At 54.7% G+C, this 18,671-nt stretch overlaps 1 protein-coding gene across 10 annotated transcripts in view; it reads right to left on the bottom strand.

The window, feature by feature from the left end:
* Window positions 1–18,671, bottom strand: part of AGRN (agrin) — a 222,645-nt gene that overhangs the window by 95,872 nt on the left and 108,102 nt on the right. For 7 of the 10 annotated variants that reach the window (XM_037881185.2, XM_037881188.2, XM_037881186.2 and 4 more), the window contains one exon: window positions 13,730–13,777. The exons of 1 other annotated variant lie outside the window; for it this stretch is intronic. In XM_037881185.2, the coding sequence (XP_037737113.1) occupies window positions 13,730–13,777 (48 nt within the window). Of the gene's footprint in view, window positions 1–13,729; window positions 13,778–16,176; window positions 18,240–18,671 lie in introns of those variants that run through there. 2 more of the 10 variants (XM_037881190.2, XM_037881193.2) reach the window with 2 other exon arrangements.

The raw sequence follows: 18,671 nt of genomic DNA, 5'->3' as shown, positions 1-18,671 counted from the left end.
ATACACGTGTAATTTACAAGAGCTTTGGGGAAGTAGCCACGGGCCCTACACTGAATCACACGGCTACAGGATGAAGTAGACTGTCCCACTTGGTCATCAGAGTCAGGTACAAAGCTACAAGGAAGTTTATTCAGAACCCATAGAGTCTTCTTAGCCTCCACAGGATAAAAGCCAGTGCCAGGCACAAAATTAAGCCAGCAGGAAAACCTCACATAAAAAACCAAGCCAAGTTCGTTCCAGGGCTGAGCTGATGGTTTGTCGTAACACAACAGGTCGGCCCTATAAGGAATTGAGAGGAGGATTCCAGCATGCTCCCTGCTCAGCAGAGGCTAGGAGCACACATCAAGGAGAGAGCACCCAATTTCTCTGATGATAGCTTTCTGGACACAATTCCCCATGACTATGTGGCCAGCAGGACAACCAGCCAGATGGTGGAGCTGGGATGAGGGGAGGGTTTCAAAGGAGGGGTGGGTGGCTGCGTTGATACTGCCCGAGTGAGGTTCCAGGATCAGACAAGACAAGGCAATACAAGCTTGACAGTTCTCCCATCTTCCCCTTTTCCCTGGATAGTTAAACCTTGCAACATGAAAGTGCATAAATTGATCCTCAAGAGAAAGCTAAAACTTCACTGCAAATGGAGAAGGGAAAAAAATACTCTCAAGAGATCAAAAGTGGTGTCTAATAACCACCGCTACTTTCCAAAAGCTGAGCAGTAAGATGAGCTATGTTTAGCATCTATTCTCTCTCCAGAGCAACCCTGAACCAGTGCGAACTGGCTGAGCTGAAGCGTGCTCTGCCACGGCAGAGCTCCTGGGGTGCACAGCAGAGCCAACATCCCAGAACAAGTAACGGGCACGTTCCCATTCCAGGAAGAAGCAAGGAGCCCTGAGTGTCTGCTGCTGACAGAGCGTGCCCTGCCTGCCTCTGGCAGGGGGCCAGCCACGTTCTAGGCGCCTCGGAGAGCCATCGTCACCTGCAGTGGGTCCACACCAGGAAAGCCACAAGCAGAGATAATGGAAAGTTATCCAAGTAACAAGCAGCTTTGCCAGTCCTGAACAGGATCCTTCCACAGCCACCCTGTACCATTTCTACAGCCTGGCAGTGGATTGGTTTCACATCCTTCTGAAAGGTCCCATTCTGCTTCCATGGGAGTTTTCTATCTTTCTTAGGTCCTTACAACAGTATCTGACCACCCCGGGTTTTAATGCATTTATCCTCATGATGCCCTGGTGCAGTAGGGAAGTACTAATCTCCCCCTTTTCCACACAGGGAACTGAGGCACAAAGAGGCTAAGTGACATGCCCACGGTCATGCAGAGAGTTTGTGGCACAGCTAGGAATTGAACTCAAGTCTCTTGAATCCCAGGCTAACACACTAACCACTAGGCCATTCTTCCTCATCCTCTAGCCACTGGCTGACAGGAACAGGTAGAGGCCCAGGATGGCATGGTATAGTTGGTACCACCCTATAAGACCACTGCCATGGGATTGCTGACTTCATAAGTGACCTTCCAGTGGGGTTCATTCTGTCATCTCCTTCTCGGGTGTTATTGAGGAAGAGAGGCCGTGGCATACTGGGGGAAATCATACATTCTTCCTCCCAAACCACACTGGTACAAAGAGCAGTTGTTAGATTTTCTGTATTCCCTTTCACATTTCAGGTATTTGTGCTTAGAACAAGAGCTCTCTTCCCTCTCCTTCCACCCCCCTTTTCTACAAGCAGAGCTCTGATTTTGTCTCCTATGATTTCAGCCTATTGCCATGGGAATTATTCATGATTAGAAATCAGCAGAATGCTGTACGTTTACCACTGTAACTTCGGTGCAGGATCCAGTAAGCTGGGAAGCAGCCAGACCCCGCCATGGGAACACAAATGGTCTTGGGTCACCAAGCAAGTGTAACAACACAAGTGTCTGATCGACTTTGGAGGGAGCTGCGAGCTCCCCCTTCCTCTCAAGATCAAGCCCTGAGCTGTGGCACAGAAGTGCAATGAAAACAGATCAGTAGGTCAATACTCCCGTCTATATTTTAATAAAGTCTTAGGGAGCTGCAAGGCTGTATGTAATTAAAGGGAGCAGCTGGCAGGGGGTGAGGATAAAGTTGCTGAAGAACCCAGTATAAAAATTTAACAAACGGAAAGGGCCATTTTTTGTGATGTGATGTGTGACAAAATTCCTGCCATGCTCCAATTCCCCTGACTTCTCCGCACACCACCTAGCAGCCCTCGGACAGGCGGCTCTTCGACTTCCCCAGAAGGAAAGGAAGGACAACAAGCTCTGCCATGAGCACTGTAAGGACCATAGCAAGGGCCTGGCTGTGTGTTAATTACAGGGCTGCTGCAGAGTGAAAGAGAGGGAGCCACCCAGAGGAGTTCTGGCGAGGTCACAAACAGCGAGAATCCAAAACGATGGTGTTTTAACGATCCTCTAGGCTAGTAGGCTATTAACGGACTGGCAGAAGTTTGGTTCTGGCCTTGTGCTCATTAGCTACTACCTGAGCACCCCGCACAGCCCCTGGTCAGAGCCTGAAACCATTACAGGCTTTCTCCAACATCTTGGGAAAATTACCTCCATCTTTCCCAAAAGCCTTCAGAATATACACCCACCGCCTGCGCAGAGATGCCGTGCAAAGCAAAACACCCAGCCCCTGTGCACAGCAACTAACCCTCCCTCTGGGGAGACCTCCACGTTCCAGTCCGTCAAAGAATTTTAGGCAGACACTGGATTTTGTAGGCCTCTCCCTTCCCCCAGTGCTTAAACCCAAAGCTATTGGCATGAAGGATCTTGGTACCCTGCAAGACGATTCCCCACCAGCAGCCTCATCGTGGTTTGACATGACAGCTGGCTGCCACAGCAATGATTCCCCCATAAGGGAGGGCTGGAAGTTCAGGTAGGGGGAAAACGAGACTCCCTCTGCTCCCCGCTGCAGAGCTGGAGACCCTGTTTACATGCACAAGGCCTCAGTCAAGGAGGATTTACTTAGCCGCAATTGTGTTTGTGACAAGAGGCTTGACAACACAATCAGGCAAGATGGTCTCTAAGTAGTTTAAGAGACCCATGTGGTGCCAATGGCTCGGGGTCAAATGCGATTTGCCCTGAAGCTTTTCTTACCTCCCCGTCTCCAGCATGGAGACGAGAGGTCATGGCAGCCATTCAGGGCCTGGAAGGAGCCTCAGTGGGGCTTAGCATCAAAGCCTCACTGTCTGGGTGAATTTGTTAGGTGAAGAATTGATGGAGGTGGACACAGGGGCCTCAAGCCTTAGTTAGATGGATTACGGCTGCAGTGGATCAATTTCCCCACTCAAGCTGCCGAGAGTTAGCCCAGTTCCAGACTCCACGCTCTGTGTGTGTGTGTGCGCGCGCGCGGGGTAGAGAAATGATTGGTGGGCAGAGGAAGAAGAGGAGGGCTGTGGTGCATCTAAACTCCCTGGATGTAGCTGAGCCCCTCCAGGCAGCTGGGGCTACGAATTCATTCTGCAGGGGCCAAGAGGCAGAGGATGGGATCAGCAGCGGAAGCCGGCTGGGCGCACAATGGGGAAGAGACTGAAGAGTTTACAGGGTTTCGTTTAAGTGGTGTTTTTCCAGCTTTCCCTCCTGGTACGACTGAATTTCCCCTCCCTTTCCCCCTCAGGCAGGTGCTGAAGAAAGGGCAGAGCTGTTTGTCTGGAACCAGCCAGGCCCCTTGGGAAAGCAGCCCAGGGCACCACTCCGAATGTTGGCTTGGAGACGGGGTTGGAGAGCGGGGGAACAGGGAGGCTGTGGAAGCCGGCGGGGCTCACTTGCCAGAGGCGGGGGCCACTTCTCAGCCTTCCCGTGACCCTGGTGCTGCAGCTCTACCCCTGCCTTTGAGAGAAGCTTTGGGTCCCAGCTGCAGCAGCGCTGGGCAGCAGCAAGGAACTGCCCCAAGCTCTGTTGCAGGGTCTGGAGCATCTGGGTGTGAATTTGGGGAGTGCTGACCCTGCTGCCTACCCAAGCACATGCAACAATTCAGCTGGGAGATCACCCACCATCTTAGGGCCCAGCAAACCCACCGTTGGCCTTCCCAGCTCAGCCCAGCATGAGGAGCTTACAGCAGGGAGGCGAGAACATGGATTATGTCAGAACACAGGACAAAGGACCCGGTTTAGGATCATTTGCTGGGGCACCTGGTTACTCTGTTCTCATCCCATCTCCGGCTACAACGAGACCCCAGGATGCCCAAGCTCAGTCACTGTGGGACTTGCCAGGAGGAGACCAGCCAATCAGACAGGTGCTTTCCTGCTTTCTGGAAGTCCATTTGCTTTCTCCCAGCGGGTGCAGCAGGAAGACGCCAGCCCTGTGTAGGCACCACGGCATGCCATCTCCAGGAGCCACTCGTGAGAAATCCCCAGCTGTGGCATGAACACCACCGCGCACTCCAGTTACATGAACTGCCACAGGACCGGCCCCTTCACGTATATATGAGGATGGACTCCAGCATTGGGAGGTCCTGCCCCAGCATCAGAGCTTGCGCGTCCCTTGATCACAGCATTCAAACAGAGCCTTCCCCTTGAAGGCAGGTTAAAGCGAGGAAATTCCATCTGAAGCCACAGCTACAAACCATCACAAGGCAAGCCAGCCTGTACTCAGGCATGAGCAGGCAGACCTGAACGGGAACATAGAAAAAGAGGAATAGGGAAGCCTTACCTGTGTTACCAGCTCAAACGTGGCCTTCCACGCTCATCTAACAGGAGCCACTAGTTTAGAGATAGTGGACCAGAGCTGCTACTTTACCCAGATCTGAGCAACACTGGGGCTGACTCAGGGAATCACAATCTGGAATTCAGCTCTTTGGGGGGGTTGTCTCCCCAGAACCCCAGAGGTAGCCCTGCTATCCAGCTTGCTCATGAATTGCCTTTTGTCACTTACAAGTTGTGAATTGCCAATACTGATTGCCTAAAGCTCCGGGAGGAAGACCGTGGTCAGCAGCTACGTTCCTCTGGCATGCCGGAACGCTCAACAGTAAGGGCTTGTATTTACGTACAGCACTGCGTTCGTGAAGACACTCCTACGTGGCCCATTGGTGTAGTTAATCCACCTCCCCGAGAGGCGGCAGCGGGCTCCTGTTGGCAGCGCTCTGCCGACAAAGGGGTTAGGTCAGGAGAACGACATCTAGGTCTGTAGTGCAGACCTGGCCTAAGTGTAAAACTCAACTGCATGGGAGACAGGGCTTTCTCCAAGGTCGGTCTGAGGCTGTGCAATGGACTCCCCCAGGAGCGAAGGACCATCCCAAACCTCCCCACCTTCCACTCCAAGTGTTCAGTGCATTTCTTTGAGCTGCCTTCTCTAACACAACCACAGAACAACAGCTATATTGAAACCCACAGCCCATCAAACACAAGACACTTCTCTGCACCTGCTTCTTTTGGGAGAGGATGAGAGACCAAATAATCCAGGACAGATGTGTGGCCCACTGTTCAAAGGCACTCGGACAAGGGTGGTGAGAAGCGCAGTATAAGAACCTAGATAGAATAGGAGAGGGGGGCCAGCAAGCCACTCACCTCTTTCTAAATTCACCTGTCAGAGAAGCAAAATGAACTGGGACTGCTTGGTAAGACCGCTGTAAAATAGGTATAATGGTACTGACCTACTTTCCGCTCACGCACATACACCCCTACACACACCCTGCTCCAAACAGTTTACAGTCTAAATAGATAAGACAGAAAGGAAGGTTTATTATCCCCTATTTTACAGGTGGGGAACTGAGACTCAGAGAGATTAATTGACTTGCCCAAGGTCACACAGTGAGTCTATGGCAGAGGTGGGAGTTCACTCCAGATCTCTCAAGTTCCAGGCCACAGCCTTCACCACAAACCCATCCTTCCTCTCAGATGATATTTTTGCTCAGACTTTCTTTTGCACGACATGACCAAACTCACTCCCCGCCAGCTGCAGGTGCCACACGGACTGTGTGAATAGCCGGCACTGCAAAAGGCAGGGGGAGGAGGACTAAGGCCCTTGCATGATTTCTCAGCTGAAGTCAGTTATCCCTCCAATTACATCTTTATCGATAGCTCCCCGGGTAGAGGAAGCCACAGAAGCCCATTAATTACAGGCGTGAATTAAGGCAGTTAAATTAAACAGTCAAAAAAGCAGCAACTCTCCCCCAGCACAGCACTGAGTGGGACAGGCAAGACCCAAACCACTGACTCCTTAAGTCTGAAGCAAGGTTTACGCTCAGCTGCAGACAAAGCCTATAAGACAGAAAGATCCAAAGCATCCATGCAGATGGCGGAGTCCCCGCCCCGTCTCCAACACTTTAGACATTGAACAGATTCTGCCAAGCCAGACGGATAACCCCTTCCAGTTCCTGGGCTCCCAAAGTGTTTGCCCTGTCAAGTTCCTGGGCAAATTTCCAGGCGATAACTGATAACAGAGAAAGATGGGGAAGTGGTTGGAAGAAGGGGAGCGACAGAATTATTGCCATCTCTGCTGAAACCCCAAGCAATTGAAGTAAAAATGTAATTACATTGTTGTTGTTTTTTTCCCCTTGTGAAGTGAATTTAGCACTGGTGCAAGGCGCTGGACTCATATCCCCACACGCTGGGGAACAGCGACTAAAAAAATAAAATAAAAAAAGCACAGAGCTGGTAGTGCGCATGCACCGTGGGCTTCACCCCAGCACCCGGCTAAGCTGTCTCTGCCTGGCGCTGGAGGGGCCCCCGTCGAGACGAGCTCTTTCACCATCACTCAGCGCAGGCCCAGCGAGGGTGGGGCAGAGAAAGAAAATGGCTGCTGATTCTTCTGAAGGGGGGTGAGGGGATATTTTGCAACCCTGGCGCGAAACAGATTCTAAATACAAAGCACCGCCGCCTTCCATCCCCGCCGGTATCCGCCAGAGATGCCACACGCACATAGCTAGATGGGGACAGGCTACAACGCAGGACAAAACAGGCTGGATTTCCACCCCAGAGCACCGAGGCTCAGGGGAAAGGGAATGGTCAACAGTCAGCAAAGCAGCCGAGGCCTCAGTGATGGTCTCTCGTGAAAGGCTACCAGGATCCGGTCAGGAGTCCGCCTGCATAGACCTGAAGCCACAGCAAAGCACCGAGGGCAGGAGAGAGAGCGCCCCAGCAGCCAGACGAGTCAAACTGTCAGATTTACGGCTCTTTGGGGTTTAATCGGCTAACTGATTCTCATTGCAAAAGAGAAAAGCTGCCTGCAAAGCAAACACCGCCCCCACTCCTCTGCCCAGCCAGCCTCTGCTCTGCAAACCCTATATTTATGAGGCTGCCAGGCCAGAGAAAGTGATTTTTCCTATATTTAATTTATCAAATGGCTCTTCCTCCTCGTGCATCGTGGCAGGTTTTATGGGTCCATAAACAGGTGCTTAGCGCTCTGCCTGGGCCCGGTTGCGGAGGGAACTGCCTGGCTCCAACCGCACTCCTCAAGCCAGCGGGAGATTGACCAGCGGCTCCCAAAGCCATCAGCAGCACAGGCATCCATCCCCGAGCCCTGGTGAATAACTGGGAGGGGTCCCCTGCTGGCTGGAGACACCCCAGAGGACAGCATGCTGGTCAGAAGCACATTCGGGCTCAGAGCGGTGGGGGATGGTCTCCCTCTCCCAGCAGGAGTGTGGGGGAGACGGTGAGGTAACCTCAGGGTTTAGGAGCAGGCCAGGGGCTCCCCAAGAGCGGCAGGTCCGCACACGTGCTTTGATCCAGGACGCCACTGAGCTCGGCTCTCTTCACCCCGGGGAAAGGAACAGCGACTGCTCCCGGGGTTCAGCCTGGTCTCAGAGAATATCCATGGGAAGGAAAGAGCTTCTTGGGGGACAGAGCAAATAGTGAGGATGGGCCCTTACGCTGCACCTCACATCCTGAGTGGCCCCCTTGGAGAGAGATTGAGGAAACCAAGGCACAGAGGTCAAGGGAGTTGCCTCAGGCCATAGGGGCTAGATCAAAACTCCCAGGGGTGGGGTAAGTGAAGCAGAGAGAAGGCCATTTACCCTTTCCCCCTACCTGCCCCCACCCCACTGTAAGTGCCCAGGCATGGGGAAAGGTGGGATCTGATGTCACAGGTGCTGTGCCGGATTCCTGGCTTCCTGTGAGAGCACGAGGTGGGGGGAGGAGGAGAGTTGAATGCTGGCTTCGTTCCCCGCTCTGACATCGCCAGTGCTTTGGTTGTGGAGCGTGGGGAAGGGAAGTCCGCGCAAGAGGAGAGATGGGGGGAAATGTCCCCCGAGTGGGGCACTGCACGTCTGATTAGCACCCGGCTAACAGAGAAATAGGAGGAATCAGATAGACTCATCAGCCCTTCCAGGGGGGTCTGGTCCAGGACCTGCCCCAAGGGTATTTAATTAGCAGTCGTGCAGCCGATGGATTGGGTTGTGTACAGTGCTGAGCACAATGTAGGCACTTCAAAAACCTGGCAGGCCATAAAGCAGCCTGGGCCCAGCTTGCCGTGGTCCCCTAAGCAGGAGCTGGGCGGTGCCACAGAACCACCTTCCATCCCTTCCCTCTCAAACTTGTTGCAAGTCACACATGAAATGAGCTGGGTGGCCTCAAATTAGTTCCTCGCAAATGCATGCCCATGTCACAAAGCCGGAGAGCATGCCACGCGTGGCACTGTTTGCCCAGAAAGTGCCAGGGCCTGGAATCAGAAGGACCTGCCAGAGGGCAGGAGGGAGCTGCGGGGACACAGCGGGGAGGAGGCCTGGGAAGGAGGTATCTGAAGGGGCAAGGCACATTGAGGGGGCTGTGAGGGGGAGCCCAGGCCGCTGCAGGTCAGGATTGCAGCGCACGGGGGATGCTGGAACCACACCCATCTGCACTTAGCCCCTCATTCCCACGACCCCCAGTGTTCCCGCAGAGGGGTACATGCTCCGTGGCCCTCCTGAACAGCAGAGCTTGCCCAGCACCGGGGGGGCCAGGGGAGCTCTACTTGAACTTCCCGCCACACAGGCAGGTCTCGCTCCCCCCACGCATGACAAGAATCGCTTTGCGTCAATGCTGCTGTTGTCTCTAACACGCTGCCGGCTGTGCTCCACGCAGATCTTACTCGCAATTACCCATGTGGAGACAGCTTTCAGAAACTCAGCAGAGCAGCCCCTGCAGGGAGGAGGAGATGGAGAGGCGGGGAGGAAATCCCAGGGTTGGCCTCACCCATCAGCCAAATGCCTCGTCCTATATATTCCACCCGACGGGCCAGAAATGCCACTCCACCCCCACAACACATCTTCCCTGCTTTGAAAGGGGCGTGGTTCCCTGTGCTCAATTACAACAGCTCCATTACACACACACACACACACACACACACACACACACACGTTACCAACTCTCGACATGGATGCTAAAAACAACTGCCCCCGCCCCAGCCATATGCACTGCAAAAAGAACCTGTAACGCCCACCACCTATTTCACTCGAGGGGCCGACGCGAAAGCCAGCTCACTCTCTCACATGCACCCCTCTGTTCCAGGCCTGTCAGCAAAATCCCACCAGAACATTTCTGCTCCCAGAGCCCGACACACAACCACCCCGTAGCTCCCATATTCAGACAAGCCATTCCACCCCTCCCCGTGCTTCTGAAAAAGGGACAAGTGAGAATCTATGGGCCAGATCCTCAGCTGGCCGAAACGGGACCAGCTCTTCTGGCTTTGGTGGAACCACGCAGATTTCAACCAGTTGAGCGCTCTGGCAAAGATCGGCAGGGTTCCCACCTGTCCAATAGCAGGGACCATGATGGGGTTACGTATCCAGGAGAGGGCTGCGAGAGAACAGCGTGAGTCGTCCCAGTTTGGGGGAAGGGAGACATCGCTCCATAAATCAGTCTGGGGTCGAGGAGTTTTCCAGGTTAAAGACTTGTTCATTTAAAAATCTCCAGCTTATTGCTAATAAATGACAACTTTGCACTCGTCAAACCCGCCTCTTCCAGTGGCTTCTGAGAGCTGGGGGAGGCGTCACAGGAAGGGCAGGCTGGGGATCCTCTGGACACTCAGTCTTATCCTCAATTTCAAAAGGATTCTTGGGGGTGGGGACAGGGGGGAACCTCTGGTTTTCCTGTCCGTGCTTTGGAATTTTCAGAGGAAGGCCCAGTTTTATTCTCTCATCCTAGCCCCCCAACACTGGGCATGTGGGGGTGGGCATCATCCCACCATGGAGGTTAAAAGGCAGCTTCATTCTCCAGCCATTCCTTGCAGCGGGGAACCCAAACGCCAAACCCTGGGTCCAAAATTTGGAGCCAGCTTCCTCCAAGAATCCAGGGTTTCAGCTCAGCCCACCTTGCCTCATGCTTTTTAGTCGATGGTCGTAACCACAAAGGCTTTTGGAAGAAATATGGACTCTCGTTAACCTCAGTTATGCAAAGAGAACATGGAAAAAATTCACTCATCCCACTGGACCAGGCAGACTTGACATGACAAATTGTTCCACAGGAGCATCTTATTGAGAATATTAATGACACAAATGGAGTTTTAACGCAATAGGGTTATTTCCCTTATCTAAAGAGAAACCCGGACATGTACCAGAGCAAGATGTGATGCAATGGGAGATTGTGAGGGAGGCGGCATCGGGAGGATAAGCTCAGCTTTCCAGGATTTTGGTTTGCTGCTTCTCTATAATATAGTCTCATGTCTAGCTGGCTATCACTGTTTGGAAATCAAGATATTACATTTGAAAAAAAAAAACCCTAACCTAACCCAACCCAAAAGAGCGTTAGAGCTTCAAGATAAAAATATAGAACCACAGATCCTCAGCTGGTGTAAATGGAAGTAAACTCCCTGGAGTCAATAAGGCGATGCAGATTTGCAAGAGCTGAGATCTGGCCCAGAACGTAAAGCAGTAACAACCCCGAAGAGCGGCACTCTGTGTGGGGCAGAGTTGGAGAAAAAGCAATTGACAGCGCCTGCCAGTTGCTGTGTGCTCTGTGAGTACAGTGCATATTCGCAGAGCTCTGAAAAGGTACCCCTCCCAGGAGTGCCTGCCTGCTGATTGATGCCATCACCACCCCACACAATCGACTGCTGCCCGAGAACAATGTACGTGACATCACTAATTCAGTGTCACGACTTCGTGGCCGTGAGGGGAGCTGGGGAGGGCCAAAACTCTTGTATAAAAGAGAAAGAGATTCCATCCCCCCTCCCTCAGTGTCTTTCAATAGCTAGCAAGTTGTGAGAACTGGGAGTGGGAGGGGGTAAGTGGTTTAAGGCTACTAATGGAAGAGGTCCTCCACAATTAAAGGTTTTAAGGTAGGACAAATACAACCACATGGGCAAATTACAGTACGGGTGTCTGTCTAGCTCCATTCTTCTACCGCTCCCGCCCCATGGTACCTGATCGCCCTGGCCTCACCAACCCTTTAACTGGATTAGGAGACCCAGGTACGGCCCAGGAGACTCTGCAAACGAGAGCCCCCATCCTGCAAAGACTTGCGCACATGCTTTACTTTAAGCCGGTGAGTAACCCCATGGACGTCGACGGACTACGTCTGAGCTGAAAAATTAAGCATGCACCCAAGTCTGCACAGAATGGGGGCCAGATGAGGGGTGACTGACGCCACCAGGTTCTCTGGCGCAGTCCCGTACACACAGGGCTGGGGAGTCGGTCTTGTAAAGAAATCTGCACCCCCCTCTCTCCACGCTGCACCCCAAAGCACCACAAGGGTGGGGGAGGCGTTCCAGATTTTTATCAGGTGCATTTGAAACGTTTTAGGCCCACAGAGAGGGCCCTCTTTAGGCACCCACGTGAACCGTGTGCATTTCCACCTCCTGCCGGGGGACGCGGTGGAATGTGTCAGCTGGATGGGTTGGGTTATTAATATTTCAGAGCCCCGAGATGGGAGATACACCTACGTTCCTTTTTATTTTTGAATTATACGTCTTCTTGGGTCCAATTATAGATTAACGACATTTTATCTGGCATCTGTTTCTCCCCCATCTTCCTCCCCACCCTGAGAAAGCGAGAGAGAAAGAGAAACTAACATGCTATAATCGGTTGCATTTTTAGATGGGGTTATCTGTGCATTCAACCAGTGAAACATGGATAGGGTGATTGCACAGAATGTAGGGAGAAAATGAGACCTTTTTCCTACCAGGGAAATAGCATTGGGCTCTGGGGAAGGGGAACTCCACTGCGGCAAGGAGGGTTAAAATAAAGGGATAGCAGGGAATCCAGGAGCAGGAAGTCTTCTGGCTCCATCAGGGATGCAAATAACCCAGGGAATGGGAGAAGGTTAGGGTCGACATTTCTAAGCATCCAGCTGGCTCGCTGTCAAGAAAGACATTTATGACCATGGCAGTAAAAGGTACCCGATGCCCAGCTGCAAACCAGTTTCCATTTTGCCTCTGATGCCAGGAGGATACTCAAAGTGCTGTGCTAGCTGCAGTCAGAGCCTGACAGATTTTGTGCAGTGTTAGTACAGCAGAGAGCTCAAAGACGGGATGGGCCATGGTGACTCAACTTCCCCAGTCGCTCCAAGACCTGGAGCCTTTCCCAAACTGGTCTGTATATCCTAGGGATGTGGCTTTACCAACAAAGTTAAAGAACAGCTCAAACCTTCACCCTAGGCTTGGCTGCTCCAAAGGTGCCTCCTTTCTGGACTGCTCAGCCCACACCCTATGTCCCCTCTCTCCAAAAACACCTCCCACCTCTTTTATCCAGAAGAGGCAATGAGCCATCTGCCTCAGTGAGTCTGCAGAACCCACTTAACCCTTTCCCAGTTTAGGGAACCACAGCCAGCCTGTTACCCATGCCTACAGGGGCTATTGGGCCAAGGTTTGTGGCACATTGGCAGGGGAGCCAGGGGAGCAGGAGGGAAGCTTGTACAGCTGTTGCCCATGCAGTGGTTAAGCAGAGGCCTTCAGTCTCTGAGCCTTTTGCCAGCAGAGACTTGAGAAAAAAGGATTTTTGTAAAGATGGTAAACCAATAGCTCGGATTATTCTACTTCTCGGGCAAGGTCTTGGGTTGTTCCTTTCCGAAGCCTCAGAACTTGTGAGCTTAACTATGCACTGACGAGACAAAAGAGACCATGAGGGGGAGAACTGCTCCCTCGCTCCTCCCGCACACTAACACGTCACCACCTTGAAAAGGGGCTTTCCCTGGCCATCCTGCCTGGAGCTCTCAGCACCGTGTGCCCAGGGCACCTCCTCCCCCACCGCCTCTCACTTGTCTGCAAACCAGCCACTCAGCTCTTCGTTCGACTTTCCCACCCCGGTACCAATGCCCAGTGCACCTGGGGCACAACTGCATTATGGCCGTCAAATTAGCCATCAGTACTTTTTCCCCCTACAAGCTGACTAAGATCCCACCTCTGGTCCCCTCCATCCCATCAGGCTAAATAGCCTAGCTGGGGTTTGCCAGCAGAGCGATCACAGGTTTAGAAGATCTGCCCGTGGCAGTTCTAGAAGGGTTCATGCCACCTCGTCTCAAGAATGGGTGTCTGAGAAAAGGAGCCACACGGTGTTGCATCTTTCCAGGAAGGAGAGCAGACAAAGCCGCTCTGCTCCCTCTTCGGCCAGCAGAGAAATGGCGGGGGGGAGGGTGGACCCCCGCCGGCTCAGGCTGCAAGAGGGAAGGGAGGGAGTGTGCGTGTGTGAACCAGCGATTTAGCTCAGGGGAGAAAGAGAAATGAATCAGGCTGAGAAATAGATCACTGGGTCAGGGAGGCGCTTCTCCACGAGGCAGCTGCAGGAAGCAGAAGAGGCTCCAGTGATTTGCTTACAAGTGCATCCCAAGTGCAGAAAAACCAAGCATCAGGAAGCGATCCTGTACTTACCATCCTGCGGCAGCGGCGGTGGTGGGGGGAAATAGTTACCGGGCTTGTCTGCAAAGAAACAAACACACGGGAGATCAGAGACTCCTCCGGCACTGGCACAACCCTCCCGCCTCTCCGCAAAGCACTGCCCATGGTTAGAGCATGGTATTAAAAACTTCTCTAGGGTCCTTCACCCAAGGATCTCAAAGCTTAAGCCTCAATTCCGCCCCTTGGGATGTAGGCCCAGAGAGGCTAAGCAACCGCCCCCAGGTGACAGAGCAAGCCAGTTGTAATCAGGAGGAGAATCCAGGAGTTCTGGCTTTGCTGCTGAACTGCAGATCCCAAAACATTTTCACGAGACTCATTTGGCTTCAGACCTGATGATTCAGAGTTTCCTACTGAACTGAACCTCTGTGCCAGGCAACACTGACGAACCAGGAGCAGGCATTGCGAACTGGGGCTGTATGTCAAACCTGGCTCTGGCAAAGCCTTTCCACCATTCGGGGAGGTTATTTCTTGCTGCCTTGGGCAATTACGTGTCATTTCATCAAGGCCACCCAGCTCAGCTGTGATGCAAATCAAACTATTTATTACCTATCGCCCAAGAGCCTCCCAAGACGCCAATTCATCAACACATTCAAGTTGATCAGCAACACGATTTTGAGAGCCACAGCCATGCATGCAAGGAGGAGGCGTGGCAGGGTGGTGGTGGGGAAAACAGTAAGACAAATGGATAGCCTGAGCCATGGGGAGATGCAAGATGCAGACCATGTGACTGAAAAGGATCTAAGGCCTGAAGGATCCTACAGAATTACGAACCGAGCCGTGGGGAGAGAAGCCTAATAAGTTACAAGCCCTCCCTCTGAAAATAAATCAGAACCTGATGGACGGAGGGGGCTTCTCCAAAATGCATTTTGCTAGCTCAGGGGCCTGCTCCCTTCATCCCTGCCTATCGTATTTCCCCATAGAAAACATCTTCGCCTCCAGCTCCCGAATTAGGGTGGAGCAATCTAGTTACCCGCATCTTTCGCAAGTGGCTTGCCCAAGGTCAGAAAGCGAGACTAAGGCAGAGGTAAAAATTGACCCCGGGGCTCCCGAGGGCCAATCCAGTGCTGTAGCCACCAGACTGTCCTTCGAGAAACACTGTCTGGATCCTGCCCCATACAACGCTGGTTTTTAGCTACCGTTCACAGAGCCCTAACTGCACTCAGGTGGGAGGCGCTAGCATTTCCGGATGCCAGGGATTTGTTTTCCCGGCCTCCCCCTCTCCCACGTGCTCTCTCGCAGCGATCGTTTGAGACCCAGAGAAGTTTCCTGGCCAAGGGTACAGCAGAGGAACATTTGCTCTGAAGGCTTCAGAGGAAAGCAGCAGCCTGATGGATTTCTCCTCTCCGCGCTGTGTAACCAAGCCTGGTACCGAGGAGATGCTGGCACGGGGTGTTAGACACCTGTGCTGTGACACGCTCTGAGTGGACCTGGCAGAATAACGGCGTGGCCTGTACTTGCCACTAGCCCAGACTCTGGTGTCAGTCCCCACCCTCAGCCGCTCGCTCCCCAGAGCCAGTGGGACCAGCAACCAGGGGAGGCCTACGCCTCCTTGCACTCACACCAACTCTTGCTGACCTCTGGAGGAGGGACAGGGAAGAGAACAGGGATCCTGGAGCCTCTGGCCATCTGGCACACCCCACCCCAACAACACGCACGGAACAGCAGAGAGAGGGTGACGGGGAGCAGGGGATTAAGTGTCTTGCCCAAGGCCAGCCAGTGGCAGAAGCAGTCGCGTGGTATGGAGCTCACAGAAGCTCCTGGCTCCCAGCCCTATGCTCAGACCACACTTCCCTTCACACACAGCCCTGGCAGAACCGTGATCACAGTAGCTGCCTCTCTCCTCCCTTCTAACAGCTGCCCTGACAGTTTCTCCTGTGCCTGGACCGTAGGGCCCCAGGCAGGAGGAAATGCAGCCCCTGCCCAGGAAGGGGAGCCTGCAGTGCTGGGGGGGAAGCACGAGCCAAACAAACCACACTTCGGTTTCCTCCTCCAACAGCTGGGCTCGGGCAGCAGCCCTTGGGAGACAGAGCGAAGGAGGGGCTGGGACTGAAAAGGAGCAAGGATCCCAGCTCTCAGTCACACCCATCTCCGCTCCAGTGCTGGGCAGCGCTGGGTAGAGAACGGGCCGTGGGAGGGGTTCAAAGAGCAGCAGGACGGACCCAACAACAGGCCGGGAAAGGAGGGAGACCGAGCAGAGAGCCACTGGCTCAACTCAGAGACGCCGACTGGCCTTTAGGAAGAGATGGCAACACCAGGAGAGGAGGGGGAATCCCAGCCTGCGGCACATGGTGGCTATTGGGATCTAGGCTCGGACTGGGAGGGACAATCAGGAGTCCTGATTTAAAGCCCCCGCCCCCTCCCAATCCTCACAGATCCCCTCCCCCTCCCACCATAGACCCTCGATGCCCAGGGACACCTACAGTTATTGAGGAAAAGCACCACAGCAAACACCAGGGTGGAGGTGGCCAGGAGGATGAGGCAGATGTTGCAGGGGATCATGAAATAGCGCACCACCAGGGAGACCTTGTGCTGGTACATCCGGTCCCGCTCCAAGGGGCCGGGCGCCATGGGGTACTGGCAGGCCGTCATGCCGCTGCTGGCAAGGGCCCAGCCGTCCGCTGGTACATCCAAGGCAGAGGACCCAGCAGGGGTGCAGGAGACCCCCCCTCCTCTTCCGGAGCTGCAGGGAGCTACGTTTCCCCAGGGATTCCCATCCTCCAGCTGGCATGTATGGACGGGGCGGGCTCGGCTCACTTGCAGGAGGAAGAGTTTACAGCCACACACTCCATTTCTACGGCATAGGCAGCGCCGCAGGTGTTAGGACCCAGGGCCTGACCTGGAGCCCGAGGGGCCGGTCAGGTAAAAGTCCGGAAAGCCTCGCCCAGTCTCAGCTTCACAAATCCCCTTGGAGCCAGAGATTGCAGGCGGGGACCTGAGGATCAACATTAACAAACAAAGCAAACAACTCCCAGGGACGCAGAGGATCAAAGACCTCCCAGCTTTTGAGCCCCAACCTGCCAGGGGCTAGCGCTGGGGGAAGAAATTCGGATGGGCAGCGACGTCTCACTGGGTCACCCACCCAGCTGCGGGAGCTCTGATTCCAGAGACAGGGGCCTGCCCCCAGAAGTGGGAGAACTTGTCAAGGACACACAAGCAGGACACCTCCATACAGAAGAAAGGTCCCTATTTCGGGGCTGCTCCAGATGGGTGTGGCTGCCCCGTTAGCGCCCCAAGTTCAGGTGCTGGATGGGTCTCGCTGCTGGGATGCTGAGTTTCTTTGGTCCATGTGTCTGACTGTAAAGCCTAGACGGACCCAGGAGTGCCAGTCTCTGCCCCTGCCAGCTGAGACCCGCTGGCCAAACACAGGGGGCTTAACTAGCAGTTTGCCCACGTTCCAGCCCAGGGCAGATCTCCTGCCACACTTCCCTCTTCAAAGTGGTGGCAAAGTCCATCCCTGCTCAGCTCCGGCATCCTAGACAGCTGCTGGCGAGCGGCTCTCCTCCTCCGTCCCTGCAGCGGCCAGCTCCTTCGCACCCCTCCGCCCCTCCTCAGAGCTGGGACTTCGGGAGGGGGCCCGGGCTTCGCTTCCCCTCCTTCCCGCGCCACCTGCTCTCAGAGCCTGCCCGCAGAGAGCACGGCGACCTGACACAACCACGCCGGCTGGGACGGGCCAGCTCCCCTCCTCACGCCGCTCGGACATGCCCGTCCTGCCAGGAGAGATCCCGATTCCTCGCTGAGCCAGGCATCAAGGGATGCACACCCAAATGCTAACTGAGCCACCGGGGGCGGCAGCAGCTCGGGTCGGTGGGTGGGAAGGAGCGGAGCTTAGAGACCTCGTTCCAGAGCCCGGGGCTCTCGCTCGCACAGCAGAAGGTTTGTGCAGCCCAAAACAAAAAGCAACTGTGTTGTTACCTCTCTCGCGCCCAACTTGCTTTATCCGCTGCCAGCGCCTAGCTGGGGTTGGTGGGTGGGGCGGGGGGAGAAGGCCGGGAGCGTGTTATTGTTCGGTGCCCCTCTCCATCCCGGGCTTTGCACTGACTTCACGCACCCCCGTTCCGATTCCTCCGGGCGAGCTCGCGGGGGCAGCGGGGCATCCCTGGGAGAGCTCCGGCAAACGCCCAGCGTCCCTTCGCAACACCATCAAACCGCCCCCGAACGGGAGAGCGGTGCGGGGAAGAGAGGAGGGAGGCGGGGAAGGAAAGCAGCCCCGGCTCCAGGACCAGCAGCCAGCCAGCGCAGCGAGAAGCCAACTCAAACAAAGGCGAGGAGGCTTGGGGGAATTCTCTGCCCTGGCTCCTCGGGGGAGTTCTTCGCAGGCGAGAGCACAAAGGGAAACGGGGAGGGGGCCCTTTGCACCTCAGCTCGGCTGCTCTGCCCCCACCCCACGGCTCCGGAGCCACAGCCACCTGTGTGCAGCTCCGCGGAGGCGTGGGGCTGAGCCGGGATCAACCGGGAGCTGCTGGGATATTCCGCTCACTTCTGTCTCTCCTCCCGAGAGCATGAAAAGCAGGAAAAAAAACCCTCCTCCCCCCCTCAGCTTTCCATTCGAGCACTAAAGATGTGGAGAGGGGCGGAGACTGCACTGTCAAAACTCATTATGCCTCCCCCTGAGCAGCGTGCTCCTGCCCCCTGCGCCCCCTCCAATCCCGCCAGAGGGGAGTGGGGAACGGGAAGCCTCCCCTGCTGTGTGGGGAGGGGAGGGGCCCCGCTCCCCCCTCGTGGCCTGAGACCCCAGAGGAGGGAAGCTTTCAAGACACAAGAGCACCCGCAGAACAGACCGGCTGGCCCTGCGAGGGTTCACATGGGGCGAATAAAAGCCCCAGCCCCTTTGGGCCCCACCGCGGGAGATTTCTGGCAAAGAGAGGGTTAAGGACAACGCTCTAGGCCCTGGGCTTAGCTCACCGATAGACTCGCG

The sequence above is a fragment of the Chelonia mydas genome, chromosome 18 (assembly GCF_015237465.2).
Source record: "Chelonia mydas isolate rCheMyd1 chromosome 18, rCheMyd1.pri.v2, whole genome shotgun sequence".
Classification (NCBI taxonomy): domain Eukaryota; kingdom Metazoa; phylum Chordata; order Testudines; family Cheloniidae; genus Chelonia; species Chelonia mydas.
The sequence above is the reverse complement of the archived record's forward strand: the minus strand, read 5'-3'. Positions and strand labels throughout refer to the sequence as shown.